We start from the raw sequence: 19,509 nt of genomic DNA, 5'->3' as shown, positions 1-19,509 counted from the left end.
GCAGTAACTACCGCTGATCGAATGAAAGTGCACCAGACCCACAGCCCAGGCTTTTTGTTTACACCCTTTGTCTTTATTGTTACCACCTTCATACAAAGGAGAGATGATTGTCTTCCCTTCCCAGAGGGAAAAGAGAAACGTGAGAGATGAAGTCAGTTGGCTCAAACCTCACAGGAAGGGTCAAGGCTGCAAACTGTTCCTTCTGATGCAAAGCCAGTGCCTAACCACTGCACAGCACTGCGCCGGAGGGGAGGGTGCCATTGGAACTGAACCTGAGTCTTCATGTGACAAGGACTGCAAAGGCCCTGATTCCAGTGAGGCTTGCAAAAGCTGGGGCACAGAGAAGGGTGGGCCCTGTCGAAGGCCGGATCCTGAAAGCCAGGCTCCAGGACCTAACTCCCAGGCAAGGCCCCAAGAGAGCACCTTAGCAAGGGGAGGCACAGGGCAGAAAGGTTCGAGGGGATTAGGTCGACCTCATTCACAGGAGGGAGAAATGCCTTCAAATGGTTTGGGTTTTTTTTGGTGAAGGATACAAGTAAAAAGTGTGGTCAGCTTAGCGATGAGACTCTTGACCATAAGGGAAGAGAGAGGGCAGTGAGGACGAGCCCAGCCTGATGAAATCTTAATGCAGGAAAAGGACGAACTCTGTCTAATGACATAATTCGTAACAGCCAACATTTCTACAGCAGCCTACTACCCCAGTGAGGGAGATGTTGTTATCACACCCACTTTCCAGATGAAATACTGCAGAGGTTAAGGCACTTGACCAGTAAATTATAAATATGGGATTGAAACACAGGCCACTTGGCTCAGAGCTGGTGCTCCTAACCACCCAGCCACTCAGCTGCTACAGGGTATGTTTGTTTTCATTTCACAAACATTCACTGAGCATATGCTAGGTGCTCATGCCATTCCAGGTACTGGGGACACCACACGGAACAGAATCTAGGCGCTTATATTCTGATGAGGAGACAATGAATAACTTTGTGAGTATATGTCTCCCAGGTGAAAGATGAAAATATGAGTGCTGGGGTATGATAGGGAGGGGCCGCAGCTTGTAAGTGACTGCACAGAGAAGACTGACATGTGAGAAAATACCCAAAGGAAGTGAGGGGACAAGTCAAAAGGGTATAATTAATTTTAAAAATTGGATTTTTGTTTTTGTTTAAAAGCTTAAGTAACATGCATTCACGAGTGAATAAAACAGTGATTCTCTTTCATCATCTGCTCCTATAAGTTATAAGGGTGAAGAATGAAAGGTTATGAAAATGTCTCACTCCCATGACAATTCTTCGAGACTCTCTTGGGTGTCCAGGGCTTGCGGGCCCTGCTTATTTACAATCAATAGATAACAATGACTGATTCCTAAGCGACACCTATAAAGAAACATTCCAAAGAGTCTTTTCAAAGTGCTCCTTAGAAAGAATCACAGCCTTCATGAAAAACAACCCAGCAACCTTTCTACATAAACAATAAACACACTAACCAAGCAACCATCACGGGAGGATAACTTTAGACCTCCCACCCACTAAGCAAAGATAGCGCCAGACAGGAGTTTGACAGCAGAATAAGGGGGTGGGGGGGGGCTGCCTTTTTCTAACACCCTGACTAACGTCCCAGCAGCTAGTGGAGAGAGACATGGGCCTCTAGATCAGAGAGGCAGTTGAACAAACATTTCCATGGCAGAGGCAAAGTCACAAAGAGCTGGTCTTACAGGTATAATTGTACCGAGGACTCACTAGACTCTTCCAGACTGCCACATGCTAGAGCAGCAGAAGCAACAGAACCATGAAGAGACAGGTGGCAATGAATACCTATTTGAAGTCAACACTTTGGTTAGCGATGGTCAAGGGAAAAACCTTGGGTCATCTGAAGTCAGAAGGACCCAGGGGTTTCTCTGTCTTTTTTTTTTTCTATTTATCATCAGATAGAGTGGGAGGGAGGGAGAGAGAAAGAGAAACAGAGAGACAGAGAGAAACATTGATGTGATAGAGCCATATTAACTGGTTGCCTCCCACACAACCCAACCAGGGCAGGGGATGAACCACAGCAGAATTACGTGCCCTTGACTGAAATCGAACCCAAGACTCATTGGTCCGTGGGCCGACACTCTAACTGCTGAGCCATACCAGCCAGGATTTCTGTCTTTTGAAGGCTAAGTGCCTGCATAGGGTTCTTAATGCTCCCAAACCTATACTTTAAGCCTCTTCCCCAGCACCTTATTAGGACACCTATGATCTTGGAGCAGCCATAATTAAGACATAAAAACATATAATCCAGAAGGAAAGTGAAACTGGAATTATCCAGAACAGAACAAAACTGCCAGTCCCGTCAAAGCTCTGATTTCCCATGAAGGATGCCGGACCCCATTTCTCTGCCCCTCACTCCACTCATGCTAAGGCTATCCACAGTGTGCTTTTTAAAATCAGGAACTGACGAAGCACAGGAATATGCCAGAAGGCCACACAGACGCCCAATGCTTATTCCACTCTAGTGACTCTTGACATTGTCTTCATGTACTAGGTCCCGTCAGATCGAATAAGTTCAATGACACAGAGCCGTCTTTCTTTCATGGTGTATCTCATGGGGGCACCATCCAGAAATGACATGGAAAGTAAACATGGCAACTGCAGTGTGATGGGTATGGTTTTAGCCCCTCAAACAGCTGGACAACCCCAAAACCTGCTGGTAAAAATGAACTGATAACAGCTCAGGTCACCGGCGTTGGTGCTGCCCACCGACAACCTCTCCCCTGCCCACTCCCATTTAGCAGTAGCAACATCACTTAATGAGCTTAAAAAAAATCCCAGCCGTCCCTCGCCAGTCCGCACTTCGACTTTCGCAGCTTCACTCTATCGCGGTTTTTCAAATATATTCATTAAAAAGTTGATCGAGACAGTGGAAATGATACAGAGTGCTCGGTTGTCTGAGTCAATTACATACCCCTAATTACAATTAAAACTAAACTTACTGTACGTATGGACTGTAGGCCTATGTATTCGAGCGCCCCAGGAAGCCTTCAACTGCAGGTGCAACCGCTAGTCTGGAACAGATTAACCGCGATGAACGAGGGACTACACCTCCATACAGCAGTAACGAGGAACAGAACTCTCAGAAATGCAAGGGCAGGGGCCACCCTCCGCACAGGCAGCCCCCTCAGATCCCCGACAGTCCTGAAACTCAGCAGCAGGGGTCTTTGAGTTTGTGCTTAGCCCCCCACTTTAAAAGTCTCTGTTGTACTCCTCCCCTCTCTGCCAGCTTTCTCGTTTCTCCTGAGACTTTCCTTAAATCGCCTTCCTCTGTGTGCCTTTCCTCTGCCCCCTGGGCTCTCGACCGCCTCACCGTTTCTCTTCATCACTTCGACTTACAGCTTGAACCAGTGGGTCTCAAATCCTGCACCTTAGAATCACCCGGCAGCTTTCAGACTGTCCAGTGCCAGGATGCACTTTACACCAAGTAAGTTAGAATCTGGGGGCTGGGACCCGGGCATCTGTTTATTTTTTTTAAATTAACTCCCTATGTAACTGCAATGTGTAGCCAAGTTTGAGAAAGAGCAGCTTTAAACCATTTTGATTCAAGGATGCAGAAGTACAAATTTTTGGTTCCTATTCTAAATCCGTATCATCCCGACTTATTTTAGCGGACGCCCCACATTTAGAATGGGGGGAAAGGATTCCACCGTACCTCTTATGTGATCTCAGAACTCAGACTTCAGCTCCTGAGGCTCAGACAGGCGTCCGAGTGCCATTCTTTCCTGGTTGGGCATGGAGTGGTGACCCCTGCTTGGAATATATTTGTCTGCAGTAAAATCATGTTATCCCAGGAATGAAACCAGGTCTTTTATCATCAAACCTCCTTCACTGGGAAACAATACAGCATTCCTTTGTGTGTGGCTAGTGTTCAGGGCACAGCCAGTGAGCATGTGTAACCCAGTGAGTGAAAATAGCATTATCATTATATGCTACAGCAAAAAATGTCCCTTTTCTCATTACCGTGAAGGAGTCTAATTGCATACCTCTCAGGAAACCCAATAATGTGTTACATGAATTTTCCATGGGAAGGAACAACTGGTTAGGAAATCAAATACTATACTTCTAGACAGTGACATTCAAACCTAGGACTCCAGGGAAGCCAAACACTGCTCTGGTATGGTCCCAGCAGGATTGAAATACCTCCTCAAAGCATACTGAGCAAATTCCCATGATGCCAGGCCTCTTGGAAAAGTTTCTGGGGGTCAAAGGCCACTGCAGCTGCCTCCTTCCCCTCCTCTCAACCACTTGCTCAAGTGGAAAAAAATGTTTGAAGGGTAAGTTACCACAGTTCTCAGTTATACCGATTTCCCCTCTGGGGAAGTCTGATCCTGGGTCCTAAGGTGCAATGCAAACTGGGCTGCAACTTGGGGTCTGTGCTCGTGTCCCAGAGGTTTGCTGGTCCTTTGCTCAAATTGAAAAATGCAAAGAGTAGAACAAAAGGACACATGAAGTAATGGTGGGGGGTCACGGGCGGAGAAGGTCATCCCCAGTGCTAGGGAGGCACACAGAGGTGGGGGTATCAATCGCGACATGGAAAGCTCACAATGGTCACAAGTTACACGGCCACCATACTGGCTGCCACCAGAGCCGCGCTCTCCTCAGAAAGCGCTCATATGACACACCCCTTCCGGCTCATCGGTGGAGGACTAAGCCACCCAGGATGGCACAGGGCCCTTTGGAGTATCTTGACACAGGCAATTCTTGGGACTTACACTGGGCACGAATCTTCCTCGTTTGGTTTCTGTGTCCAGGTGAGAAGACGGCGGCCGCATGTGTTACAGACACAGGTGAGCACTGGGAGCTTCAAGAACAGTTGCACATTTGCCTGTTTGTACATTGTGATTGCTCTGCTTCTGTTTGTCCTCAGCTCCCACTGCCGGCCCACTTGAGAGTTATTTTTTGGCATAATTTCCCAAAGGCCACATTGTGTGATCTAAAGAATATTACCTTCTCTGAACGCTTGGCCTGCGCTGTGTGTGCCTATACAACCTAACTTTCTAATCTATTGGAACAAAGACGCCCCAGAAAATGGAAGGCAGTCGCCCAGAGAGCCCCCATCTGCAGCCACAGGGTCCTTTACTGTCACTCAGTCCCCCACCAATGAGCTCCAACTTGTTTTAGAATCAGAACTTTCTACTTAATCTGTCCAAAGAACACGGTCTTCTTTTTAAATCCCAATTCTGAACTTCGGTCTAGTGTAAAATGTAGTCTTTTAAAACTACATTTCCTCTTAGCAAAAAGGTTATAATCAGACATTGTACAACCTGTTCTCATTTGCACAAACCAGTCGAATCGGTGCCTTAACTAGAATAATCATAAGAGAATACAATCAGATAAATTTGGAGTAATGACTTAATCATTTATCACAATGAGGCATTTTCATATACATTACCTCATTTCATCCTTATAGCATTATCAGTAGGGAAGATATTATTACTGTTCTTCATTTTAAGAAGAAACTGAGTCTCCAGAGAGACTGACTTGTGCCCATGAACCACGACCAGACACAGAGCTGAGGTTGGGTGTAAACGATGTGGACGTCTCGCCTGCATGCTGCTCACCATCTCACCTCTGGGAACGGCAGCTTGGAGCTGGCATAGAGACTGTCCATTTATAAGGAAAAACAGGTACTTTTTATGTTCTAGAAAATTTCAAGCCTCCCTTCAAACCTTGTTGCCTTAAAAATAGAGAGTTCTGTTCAATGCATTTTTTAAAGCTCTTAATAAATTATTTAAACTTCTTTAAAATCATAAAAGGAGACATGTGGTTAATCAGACTACGTTGCTTTAAGACTATCTGGTTGTTGTTTTTTAAGGGGATAGAATCAAGCAGCTGGGGACAGGGGAGGAGAGGTGGCAAAATATTGGGAATGATGTGGGCAGGGGACAGTGATAATACTTCAAGAAATTCTTTTCTATAATAAACTGTAACCATGAGTTGAAAAAGGAAGAGATTTGCAAAATCCCTCCCCCCTCCCCCCCTTTTTTTTATTAGTAGTTGAGTTAATTTTGTATTATTTAAGAGGGCCTTAAAAAGCATTCCGTTCATTACCAGATACTATATACTTCTTTCAAGATCACTGACTTGCAAATCCTGGGTGAGTTACAGTCTCATAACTCAATTTGGATGCAAAAAAAGTCACAGAAATCTGACACAGAGGTAGCAAGTGTGTGAGCCACCCGTCCCATTCCATTCCAATAATGTCATCTCACTCGTCTATAAAAGGGACTATTCCGCTAACCCTCAGAAATGCGGGATGGTTTTTTCGGGGGAGTGTGGGCCCAAGGGTGAACTTAATTTCATCACCATTTTTGTTAGGAGGGCTGCGGCAGCTGTAAAGCAACAAATAGTTTTATCTCCAGAGGCTGATGGAGAACCTCAAGGCAGCCTGGTGCACAAAGCATTGAAGGGCATGGCCTCAACTCCTGCAGGAAGTTCAAGGTCAGTGGGAATCACCTCCTCATTGAACAGTTTTTCCTAGGTGAATTAAAAGTCAATTTAGTGGGGTTATTTATTTATTTATTTATTTTGCCTTTTATCTATTTGTTGTTGTTTTTTAAGCATCACAAATATTTCTAGTTGGAGAAGTCAATGGAGTGGAAAGCATCAATTAGTTCACTGCTTGGGGTGCCAAGAGGCCCCATGACCTATGTTCTCAGAGACCGAGAGTATTATTTCGGTGCCGGCATGTGGCCTTGGGCAAGTCACTGGCACGCATCTTTGGATACAGTTCTCTCATTTTTTAACCTCTGGCAGAGCCATGGGCTGAAAGTGACAAGATCTAGATTCTCACTCTGGTCCCTCTACACAAGGCAAGTCACAGAGCCTGGGAATGCTCATGTTTTAGGCAGATGCTTATTGTTTTTTATTAATTCATCCTTACTTCTTTTCAATTTCTTTTTTTCCCAGTAAAATGTGATCTATTCCTACTCCTAATACACATTCATATTCAGTCAATAAATAAATATTTCCTTACAATACATAAATGAATGGGAAGGGAAAAAACTATATCAAATTTGCAGAGACGGTGGGAAGGTGTCAGAGTAAGATTCCATTTTGAAAAGAAGCTCCCTTTTCTCCACCCTCTGCTCACAGATTTGAATCAGGCACAATGCCTTCCGCACCCAGAAAACCATTTCCCCACCATAGGCATCCCATTAACAGGGACCCTCAATAATACAATCTGTTCCAGAGATTGGACCTCTCAAAAGGGGATAATTTGCTTAACAAATATGCATTTTATTTCCAGGACAGTTCATGTTTTAATCACTCCGCTATATACTGTATGGGCATATTTCTCATTTAATCCTCACAATTCTGTGAGGCAAGAATCAGAAATGTTAAATGACTCGCTCAGGGTCATAGAGCTAGTGCCTAATGCCACCAGAGTTTAAATCCAGGCAGCGTCACACCTGCATCACCATCTCATGGGTCCTCTGGCTTTCACGTGGCTTCCATGAGCCTTCCAAGACAAGTCCAAAACAATTACCATGAAATGTACCCCCAAACTTTTGTGTGCCACAAAAACCAACAACTCATTTGAGAAGCAAAACAAAACAAAAAAAAAAAACACACATCTTAGGAGGATAGTATTTGGCAAAAACAGCACCTTGATACAGCACCTTGGGAGGTTGGCTTTGCCAAGAAAAATGGGGGTTGCAGGGATATCAGTATTGTGATTATAGATCCATTGGTTACAATATCATTCTGATTATTCAACTCAAGACAGGAATCTGAGTCCCAACTCTGGGTAAAAACATGAGTTTAGATGAATACCCAGCAATTACCCTGAATAGTCTGTTCAGAAAGGGAATTGTAGCCTCCTATTTTTTAAATTTAAATTTTGGGTTATCAGCAAATAGCAGTGAGTATTACCTATACCAAAAGCACCTTGTATCACCTTCAGGAATGTTAAATTAAATCTGAAGACCCCTTCCTTTGTTAGTTGCATTTTAAATGTCACCTGGTTCTAAGACATGTATTTTACACATAACTGCCAAGTAAAGTCTCTGCAGATTTTAGAAAGGGTTTGGATTATTGGCCTGATTTACGTGCATGGCTGTTTTCCTAATTTACATCCTTTGTGCTGTCTTTGCATTCCATGAAGGTTTTCCTTCTTTGATTGTCCTTCAGTGGGAAATGTTTGTTTTCCTTTAGGAAGGTCCTTTCTTCAGCCCACTTCTTATTTTCTCATTTCTTCTCCATTTATCCACCACTAGCTACGGACCTTCCCTCCCTGTGTACCCAGCAGCGGAGACACATTGTTCTTGCAGCACCTACACCACCCTTTGCTCCCTCCTCCCGGAGGACTAGACTGCCTTCTTTCTGGGTCAGCAGATCTAAGGTCTTTGACCCACAACTCAACTTGAGACTTTGTGTTTCTCGTGTCATTGTAGCCTTCTAAGAAGGTGTTTCTACTTTTGATTGTTTTTGGTCACTGGGTAAAACACCCTCGAAACTTATATAAACACCACTACTCTGCCCTGCATTCTTGGCATTTTTATGAAGGCTGCGGACGCTGGCCCCAAACTAACGTTAAGAGAAAAAGCAGCAGGTACAGATGGAGCTGCAGTTGTGTGATTTTCATCACAAACTACATTGCTCTAGGAAACAGAACCCCCAATATATTTCCAGGAAGCCACCTCAATCTTTTCTTCAAAGTATAGAGATCACTCAATAAAAAGAAAAACTAATCAGTGAAATAACACGTCACCCTGTCATGAATAACTAGAAAGAAATGAAAATCTCAGGACATGACATGTCCAATGTATAAAGGTAAGACTTCTCAGGAAAGTCACAGCTCTTCTAAATACAATGCCAGATTAACCCAGCGCTAAGGGGCTTCTCCCCAGTTCTCTGAAAGGTGGGGAGGAATGTCCATCCATGTCTAAGGCACGTTCATAATCCCCATCTCTAAGGATGTGTGAGAAGTCAAACCAGCCCCCTTTCCTAAACTCTGAGCATTCAGCTATAAAAAATCAATGCATAATAGATGAGATAAGACATATTCAAAAGGCATCTTAAAGACAAAATGTTTCCCACCCTAGAAGTAGAGAGCTGCAAGGACTCTTCAGTAACCTTATCGATCATATTAGCATATCTAAAGAAAGAATGTGTCAATCAGAAAGGGATTTGTGGACAAGCAGAGAAGAAATGAGATTGGAGAGGAGCGCTTGGCAGCCTGCTCCCGGCAGTGCAGAGGGGAAAGGGCCCTGAACCACCAGGGCGAGCATCTGGGCTGTCTGGCAGACAGGTCCCTGATGGGAAGGTGGACCATCTGGCCGGCAGAGCAGATGCCAGCACGCTGGTGCCTCAGACCCACTTTCTTCAGTCTGAGTCTTGAGACCACCACATACTTATGGTCATACCTCCCAGTTAGCTTTCCTGTGGAGATAAAGTATACTGATACTTGTTCCACTTAGAGGTGTCTTTTTTTTCAAAATGAGGTAATGCATTGATATTCTGGAGTACATCCTTCAATTTCCTGTGAGTTTGGATAATGTGAATTAACACTCCTAAATTTCATGAGCTCCTGGGCCCTGTCACGACCAATTCTGCATGTGCTAGGGTGAAAACAGCCCTTAATGGTGGTAAATTCATCAAGGGAATAAACATCGGGGGTTGGGGGTGGCTTTCCTGAATAAATAATAATGATCAAATATTGCACATCTACTCTGTACTGTATTCATTAAATCTCATAATGCCCTTTGGAGGCAGGAATTATTATTTCCATTTTATAAATTTGGACATTAGGGCATACGGAAGCCCAAGGTCACACAATCTGTATATGACAAGGCCAGATTTCAACCCCAGGACTATCTCCTGTTCTGCTAAAAGAAGTGATACAAATCTCATGTCGCCATCCACTAGAAGGCGTAACCAGAACCAACATGACTGCTTTTCACAGCAGGAGACAGGGTGGCCCTCTTCAGAGATTAATCCACCACCAGAGTCCCTGTCAAAACACATCGGGAATCTGGGTTCCTCTGCCAGTCCTTAACAGATAAATGCCAGTGTTCTAAAGTTGGATTTTGGGTCCCAAGGCCACAGTAAGTTCAACTTTCCACATTCTTCTGGACTCATGGAATGAGCCTGATGGTTCTGAGCCTTCCTGCCCATCTGTTGAAGAAGTCGACGATCCTGTATGGATGACTGCTTGCTTTACTCAATCTCAGCCACGAGGAATGGGCATATGCCTGGAGTCGGCCAATAAAACATAGTCAACAATATCAGTACCAGTTGTTACTACCATATTAAAGATGAGAAAACCGAATCTTCACTGAGGTTAAGTAATTTGCCCAAGGTCGCACAGCTTGAGTGTGACAGCCCTGGAATCTGAGGCCAGATTTGAGCTGACTCTGGCACCCATCCTTGGAGCCACTCGGTATCACGGGCCACCAGGGAAGCAACTGGTTAGATGGCTCTGAAGAGAAGCCAGACTGCCCAGTACACTGAGGGCAGTCACTAGAACCTGAGACAAAGTGGGACCACACCCACCACTGTGTTTCTGTGGTTGGGAGGGGATGTTCCCCTACCCAAGGGCTCACTCAGTGGATCTGAGAAAAGAACGAATGCAGGGGTGAAGGGTTCCTTAAGAGACTATCTGTGGCGTGATGAGAAGAACAGCTAACTTTTCACACTGGAAAATGGTAGCTTGATTTAATGACTCCTAAAGTTCCAGGCAACTTGACCATTCTCAAATATCATAACAGTTGCGAAGTGAGGCAGCCAAAACCTGATTAATGAAAAAATATCAAAAAAAGTAAAATGTGCAGAGCTAGGACTTAGTGGGTCAAGGTAATGATACTCAAGTGGTAAAGTGGATCCAGGGGCATCTAGACTCTTTTCTGACTCTTGAACTTAGCAGCTCTGCTACCTTCAGTAACCTACGTAAATGAGGATAGTGCCCAGCCAAGTATGGCTCAGTGGACTGAGCGTCGTCCCATGGACTGAGGGGTCCCAGTTCGATTCCTAGTCAGAGCACATGCCTGGGTTCCGGGCTCAATTCCCAGTAGGGGGTGTGCAGGAGGCAGCCTATCGATGTTTCTCTCTCACATTGATGTTTCTCTCTCTCCCTTCTCCTCTCTAAAAAAATCAATAAAACCTATATATTTTTAAAAAGCCTATCCAAACATTTAAAAATAAAATAAAATGGGGATAGTGGTCACTGTCTCATTGGCTTCTTGTGTAGTTAAATGAGCTGATATATAAAATACCTTGAGCAGTATTTGGTTTGTAATAGTGATTTTAAAATTTTTAACTCTCTTCCCCTTTCTAAACCAATTCCCTCCACCAAGAGGGAATTAGTTTTCTGGGAGTAGGAAACTTCTTACATTAAGGCATTAAAACTAATCACAACCTAAACCTTTCCAACAAAGGAACCACCACTACCGCAACCAGAAAAATGAAACAAACAAAAGAAGGGATTTGCTTGTTTTGATGACCGCTGTGGTGGAGGTGAGTGGAGTGGAATGTCACCTACAGCCCCAAGCCAACTGCTTTCTCTAGTCCCACAATGAGGCAACGTGTCATAGGGTTCTGACCACACCTGGGATCAGGTCACTTTTCATCAAGCCGAGAAATTTAGAAGCACAGTGATGAAGAACTCTTCCAAGCCAACACCTGCTGGAGAAGCCACTGTTTGGAAAGAGGAAGTGTCTACAATGCTTTCGCCCAACTTCCTTCTCACATGCCACAAAATGGGCAAGAGAAAGAGAAAAATGGGGCGGGGCATAATGATCCAGTGAGGTTTAAAGAGCCAGCTACTGTGCACACCAAGGAGCAGGGTGGGGGGAGGTGTGGGAAGCACAGTGAGCACCAGCCCTGCCTACCTGCGGACCACCAGCCGGAGGGTCTTGTAGGATCCTTTCACCAGGGAAACGGCCTCCCTTCTGGAGCTGCTCAGCACGACCTCATTGATGTGCACCACCTCGTCCCCGGCCCGCAGTTTGGAGCTCACCAGATCCGCTTTGCCCCCTTCTTCAATCTGCTCAGAGAGTGGAACAAACCACAGGTTAACTTCCCTGGGCACTGTCCAGACTCCGCAGAGCCCCACAGACCCGCTGAGACCAGAACCCGCTTGCAGGGTAAGCTTAGAGCAAGCAGGGCCTGGCCTCCTGTTTCCACACTCTCCACCCTGCCTGCCCGCAGTGGACGCTCAGAAACATTAGCTGGAGGGAGGAATGGATGTGGTTTCCACCCAAAAGCTACTATCCCATGGTGCTGACAACCCTCACCCCTTTACATCTTCAACTTCCAAAGTCCACTCAAAGCAATTGTTTTATTACTTAGAAGTTGAGTTCTTGTTACCTCATTTTTTGGTCTAAAAGTATGATTCATTATTTATATAAATTGTGGTACATTCAGACAATGGAATATTATTCAGCAATAAATAGAAATGATCAGGCCACGAAAAGACGTGGGAGAACCTTAAATGCACACTACTAAGTGAAAGAAGCCAGTCTGAAAAGGCTACATACTGTGTGATTCCAACTCTATGACATTCTGGGAAAGGCAGAGTTCTGGAAACAATAGAAGGATCAGTAGTTGCCAGGGTTGGGGGGAGAGAAGGATGACTAGGCAGAACAGAGGATGCTCAGGGCAGTGAGAGTGCTCTGTGCGACATTACAAGTGTGGATGCACGACAATATGCCATAGACTGCTCAACACCCACAGTAAACCCTAGTGTCAACTATGGACTTTGTGGTGGTGATAATGCGAATGTAGGCTCACCGACTGTAGCAAATGTACCACTCTGGTGGGGGATACTGATAGCAGAGGAAGGCTATGCAAGGGAGGGGGGAGCAGGAGTTCTGTACATAGGAACTCTCTACTTTCTGCTCAATTTTGCTGTGAACCTAAACTGCATAAAAATAAAGTCTATTACAATTTATAATTCATTCAACAAAGTGATTTGATACTTGCTTTATGCCAAAATTGTTCCGGGTGCTAAGGCTATTACAGTGGACAGAACAGACAGAAACCCTTGCTCTTCTGGTGTTTGGGGCAGAGGCAGAGAAGCAAACACTAAACGTGGTGAGAAGTCACTGAGGTGAGGGGAGAGGAGGTGAGGAAGGGCTTCGGAAACCAGCAGAGCCAAATCACGCGCAGGCCAGTGGCACGTGCCAGTGGATGCTTGCGGGACGGCAATAACGGTGACAGGGAATAAAAAATGAAAAAATAAACCAAAACCAGGTAAATAAAACGTGACCCATGTTTTCTGTTTTTAATAATTACTCTCTGGAATGGTCCACATGTTCACAAACCTTCAATAAATCTTAATATATATAAAGTGGACCCAAATTCCTGTAATGAATTTGTCCGTTCGGCCCTTGGTAGCTTTTAATTATTGAAATAATATATGCTACAATCAATACTTTAATTAATGTATCCGTTCATGTTTATTAATGTGTTAACAAATCACTATGTAGTCATTAGTTTATTATAAAGGATGAAAGTAACACAGAAAGGGAGCCTTGGCCCTGCTCTTTTCATGTTACTCTGAAGTAAAGTTACTCTAAAGTAACATGAAACCACCGCTTACTTTCACTTAAGACTTTCATGTGCGTGTTTCTTTCCTTTCACAAAAAAACGACATCACAATATGCATACCTCCTCAACCATCTGTTGGCATTTAACAGAGAGGCATTAAAATGAGGTGGTTAACAGCGTGAGGAATCCAACAGATGACCTAAGTAAGAGGAACTCACTTACTCTCTTTAAGCTGCAGACTCACCCATATAAGGGGCTGAAAATCACTCCCACCTCACAGAGCGGCAGTGAGGGGTAACGAGGGTGGTCGTAGGAAGGTAAATGATTCCTAGCTTATGGTAAGAGTTCAAAAATGGTAGTTATTGTTTTCATTAATCAAGTATCATGAAGATATTTCCATTCGTAAAACATTCTCCTGTAACCTCTTGGTATGAATATAACATGATGTATTTAGCCATCCTCTATTGCTGGTCTTTTTCTCCTGCCTTGCTACCCTTTTTGTCCTACTGAACTTCTCCGCCAACCCTCTGTGAATTTACTTTTTCTCAAACGCACTGGCACACTCTAACCTCAAGGCTGCCCCCCACCGTGTGCAACACCTTTAAGCCACCTATAAAAACTGCAGTAAAGAGCTGGTGCTCTGGAACCAGACTGTATGGCTAGTTGCTAACTAGCTGGGTGACTCTGAGCAGGTTATTTAATTTTTTGTGCCTCAGATTCCTCTTCTATAAGATGATAGTACTTACTACGAGGTTGTTGAGAGGACTCAATGAGTTCATGCAAGTAAAGTATTTAAACAGTGTGTGGCACATAGGAAGCATTCAATAAAGTTTAGCTTTAATTAATACCCATCTTTTGAGGCCAAGTTCAAATCCCTTCTCCTCTAAGCCTTTGGAGGCCTCTCATTAATGCCTACCCAACCCCTCACCCAATCTGTCATTTAAGAAGTCCGGCCAGTGTGGCTCAGTATTTGAGCATCAACCCATGCACCAAGAGGTAGCTAGTTTGATTCCCAGTCAGGGCACATACCCAGGTTATGGGCCAGATCCCCAGTGGGGGGAGTGCAGGAGGTGGCCAATCGATGTTCTCTCTCATCGACATTTCTCTCTCTCCCTCTCCCTTCCTCTCTCTCTAAAACCAATAAAGGAAAGAAAAAAAAAAAAAAAAAAAAGAAGTAGCCCTGGCCAGTTTGGCTCAGCGGTTAGAGCGTCAGCCTGCGGTCCGGAGAGACCCGGGTTCGGTTCCCGCTAAGGGCACGTACCTCGGTTGCAGTTTGTCCCCGGCCCTGGTTGGTCGTGCGGGTGGCAGCCACTCGATGTGTCCCTTCACGTCGATGTTTCTCTCTCTCTCCCTCCCACTCTATCTGTACAAAAAATGCAAAAATATCCTCGGGTGAGGATAAAAAAAAAAAAAAAAAAAAAAAAAAAAAAAAAGAAGTAACCTCTCTTTCCCCATTTTCAGAGAATAAAATAATATGTAAACTGGGAAGTAACATCTAAATAGCTTATTATTTTCATACTACTTTAACATGCTGCTTGTGGTTAGTACTCTCTATCTTTCCAGAGAGCTATTTATGCCTGTTCCTGCCCATAGTCCAACCCCTCTCCCAGCTTGGGCTGGAACTCTTTGAAGATAGGAACCAGGATTCCATCTTAACTTACCCAGAATACCTCCCCAGAGCTTGCACAAAGAACCTCCTCAGAACATGTTGGTTTATTCATTCAACAACTATTTATTGATCATCTACTGCAGTGGTTCTCAACCTTCCTAATGCCGTGATCCTTTAATACAGTTCCTCATGTTGTGGTGACCCCCAAACCTAAAATTATTTTCATTGCTACTTCATAACTATAATTTTGCTACTGTTATGAATCGCCATCAGAAATATGTGTTTTCCGATGGCCTTAGGAGACCCCTGTGAAAGGGTCATTCGACCCCAAAGGGGTCGCAACCCACAGGTTGAGACCCGCTGATCTACTGCGCGCCAGTTATGAAGCTAAAAGATGGAGGGTACAACGATGGACACCACAGAAAAGGAAAGTCCTGCTCAAATGCAGTTTGTGGAATTGAATCCCCTCTGTATTATTTGCCAGTTTTCCATAAATATGAGAATAAAATGAGATATAAGAAATGAACAAATTCTTATATTTAAAAAAAAAAGCAATATAGAAAGTGCTTTGTTAGGACCTTGTGGTTACTTGACTTCCACGTGGTCCCTTCCTGGAATTTTCCCAGTAAACAAAAAGACATTGCCCAGGCAACATCGGTGACTGGGTGCCTTAGGCAAACTCCTTGACAAGGTTCAAGCCTATTCCACTGCCGGAGGGAAGGTGTGCCTATCAGTCCTTTTCATTTTCCGGATCAGCAGTTGAGTTAGTCTGGGGTGACGAGCATGTAATGTCGACCTAGTCCATCGGATCATGTGTTCTGGAGAGTGTTTATTCAATAAAGTTTTAATTTAGTGTAAAAAATAAAATAAAATAAAGGAATATACGCACCCCTATGTTCATTGCAGCATTATTTACAAGAGCCAAGATTTGGAAGCAGCCCGTGTCCATCAGTAGATGAGTGGATAAAAAAGCTGTGGTACATTTACACAATAGAATACTACTCTGCTGTAAAAAGGAAGAAAATTTTACCTTTTGTGACAGCGTGGATGGACCTGGAGAACATTATGCTCAGTGAAATAAGCCAGTCAGAGAAAGACAAGCACCATATAGTTTCACTCATATGTGGAATTTAATGAAAAAACTGAACTACCAAGAAACATACAGACAGACTCATAGATAGAGAGCAGGCAGACAGCTCATTGCAGGGCTGGTGGGGTGGGGGGTGGGGATGTTGGGGGGATTGAGGTAAAAAAGAACGAGGACTCATGGACATGGACAACAGTGTGGTGATTGCAGGGGAGAAGGGGGGTGGGTGGAGGCAGAAGAGGGCATAGAGGGAATAAATGGAGATGGAAAAAATTAAATTAAATTAAATATTAAATAAAGGAACTCAAGAAAGCTCATTCGCCCTGGCTGGTTTGGCTCAGCGGTTAAAGCATCGGCCCGCGGACCAGAGAGTCCCAGGTTCAGTTCCCACTAAGGGCACGTATCTCTGTTGCAGTTTGTCCCCGGCCCTAATTGGGGTTGTGTGGGTGGCAACCACTTGATGTGTCTCTCTCACATCAATGTTTCTCTCTCTCTTTTCCTCCCTCTCTCCCTCCCACTCTATCTGAAGATAAATGCAAAAATCCTCCTCGAGAAAAAAAAGAAAAGAAACAAAGCTCATTCATATACATATATCTTATATAATGTCCTTCTCATGACTGATTTACTGTGAAAGCAAACATCACGAGGAAGATTATCACACAGGATTCCACTGTTGCTCACTGCTCACACAAACTATTTGTATATGCTTTGTACTTACAGTGTCTCATAATCTCTTCACTTTGCACAGAACTTGGAGGTTTAAAATATGTTTAAAGAGTCATAACTATGCTTATAAAGTTGAAAAATTTGGGACTGGGGTGATTTTTTGAGGTGGTATTTATTTATCAAACATTGGGCACCCACTCTATATTTTGATTCTCAGTTCTCTCCATATTCTCTCTTAGTGGTTCATGCTGTCTTGAGGTTTTAATCATTACCAGCGGTCTTTTCTCTAACAGTGATATTTTGCAAAAGCCCCTATTCTGTATTTTCAGCTTCTTTTTTCCTCTTCCTCATTTTCTCCTCCAAATACCCCTCCTTCATCATGAAACTTCTCCTTATCAACCCAGACAAAATCCCACTCTTTTTCCTCTAAATGATTTCTACCTGTCTCGAGACAAGCTACAATCACTATCCTTGTCATGAGTATTTAAAAATGAAATTAAATTTTTTATTTTTCAATTACTGTTGACAAATAGTATATTAGTTTCAGCTGTACAACATAGTGATTAGACATTTACATAACTTATGGAGTGGTCACCCTGATAAGTCTAGCCTGTCGTGAATATTTCTGCCCTATCCTCATTTCTAAATTTTAAACTCCCTGAGGTCAGAAACTTGGTGAACACACTCATTCTTTCATTCATCCACAAATATTTTTTTGAGCATCTACCATGTGTCAGGCACTATTCTAGAACTGGGGAAATGTCAATGAAAAAAACAAACTGCATTCTCTTTTTCTTGGAGTTTACATTCTAGTATATTTTTAATATATTTCATATCTTTGTGTTTAAAAACACACCCACGCCCTGGCCGGTTTGTTTCAGTGGCAGAGCATCGGCCCTCGGACCAAAGAGTCTTGAGTTGGATTCTGGTCAAGGGCACATACCTCAGTTGCAGTTTGGTCCTGGCCCTGGTCGGAGTCTTGAGGGAGGCAACCAGTCGATGTGTCTCTCTTACGCTGATGTTACTCTCTTTCTTTCTCTCCCTCCCTCCCACTGGATTTGAAGATTAAAATGGAAAAAAGTATCCCTAGGTGAGGATTAAAAAAATAAAAATAAAAAAACAAAAAAGCACACCCATTCACCGAGGCAGGTCAGAGAGTGTACACTGATAAAAGCAAGGCTGTATTCTTTCTGTTCTTCAGGTGCTTAAATTTATCTATTTCCAGGGAATCACAGGAGCCCTGGGAGGTTTGCTCGGTGCTGGATTCTTCCAGGGGCTGTACTTCAAAAGGGAGAGTCCCAGTAGGCCTTGAATTGAGCCAGCTGAACCCGAAGGTAGACCCTGGTCTAACTCGATCCTGCTCACCAGATTAAACCCGCTGTGTCCATTTGTGGATACGCAGGGCACCATGTTCCCCTCCTCCTCCCTTGCTGCTCTGGGCCTGTTACCACCTTTCTGTTTGACAGCATTGGTGTCAGTGGAAAATTCTTTGTTGGCCACTTGGGTACGAAACTTGGTTGTCAAGAAAGCTAAAGCTGTGGCTAAAACAAGGCTGTGAATTACCTTGATCCTTGTTGTCTCCATTTATTGTCACCGATGACAAATTGAGATGTTGAGGTGCTCTCGCTGATGCACTGGCAACAAAATCAATGTCAGCCTACCGAGGCTAACTAAATGCATACATCCTTAGTTTATGTCAAGTATTCACACAATCTACCTAAAATCATTATTATGACTTTAAAAATATTTACAAAAGGTTTAACAATCGTTTTCTCAAACTATTCATCAAAGAGGATTATACTTCTTCTAACCCCAAGCCCTGCTGATACTGTCTGTCAACAAGACTCAGTGAAAAATGAAGCTTATTATTTTAAACCTTCGGACCAATACTTCAGCAGCTAAAGAGGTCACTGGTATTGTTTGTCCAATTTCACCTGTGTAGAATTTACTTATTCCAAGAATGTGATTGTCAACAGGTTAAATGACTTCAGATAATACACCAGGTACAACTGGGTGGGAAATCTCTAAGCCAACAAACAAGATGAGTATACACCTGGAAAATTAGCATGCTTTTCCCCTCTCAAATCCTAAATGTATCCACACATTTAGGATTAACTATATTTTGCTTTGATAACTGTGTGAGGGGTTAGTTTTTGAATCCTTTACAGTCTTTTATATTGCTGTAAATTTAGCACCTAACATAGTACCTGCACATAATAGATGATTAATAAATGTTTGTTGAACAAATCTGGGGAAGCTGACTTTAAAGAAATAAATACAGCCCTGGCCGGTTTGGCTCAGTGGTTAGAGTGTCGGCCTGTGGACCAGAGAGTCCAGGGTTGGGTTCCCGCTAAGGGCATGTACCTCAGTTGCAGTTTGTCCCCAACTCCAGTTGGGGTCATGTGGGTGGCAACCACTCGATGTGTCTCTCTCACATTGATGTTTCTCTCTCTCTTCCTCCCTTTCTCCCTCCCCACTCTATCTAAAGATAAATGCAAAAAGGCTCCTCCGGTGAGGATAGAAAAAAAAAGAGAGAGAAAAGAGAAATAAATACAGTACTGGGTGATATGTGCTATGATAGAAATACATTCAAAATAAGTATAGACACAAAGGTATGTGTGTGT

General features: G+C 43.6%; 1 protein-coding gene across 1 annotated transcript in view; it reads right to left on the bottom strand.

Moving 5' to 3' along the window:
- Nucleotides 1–11,859: 11,859 nt before the first annotated feature.
- LOC118626653 (protein Shroom3-like) overlaps nt 11,860–19,509 on the bottom strand; it is a 113,474-nt gene continuing 105,824 nt past the window's right edge. Inside the window, exon 2 of the mRNA XM_036256675.1 lies at nt 11,860–12,018. Within this exon, the coding sequence (XP_036112568.1) occupies nt 11,860–12,018 (159 nt within the window). The remainder of the gene's footprint in view (nt 12,019–19,509) is intronic.

Source organism: Molossus molossus, unplaced genomic scaffold (genome assembly GCF_014108415.1).
Source record: "Molossus molossus isolate mMolMol1 unplaced genomic scaffold, mMolMol1.p scaffold_m16_p_1, whole genome shotgun sequence".
NCBI lineage: Eukaryota > Metazoa > Chordata > Mammalia > Chiroptera > Molossidae > Molossus > Molossus molossus.
The sequence above is the reverse complement of the archived record's forward strand: the minus strand, read 5'-3'. Positions and strand labels throughout refer to the sequence as shown.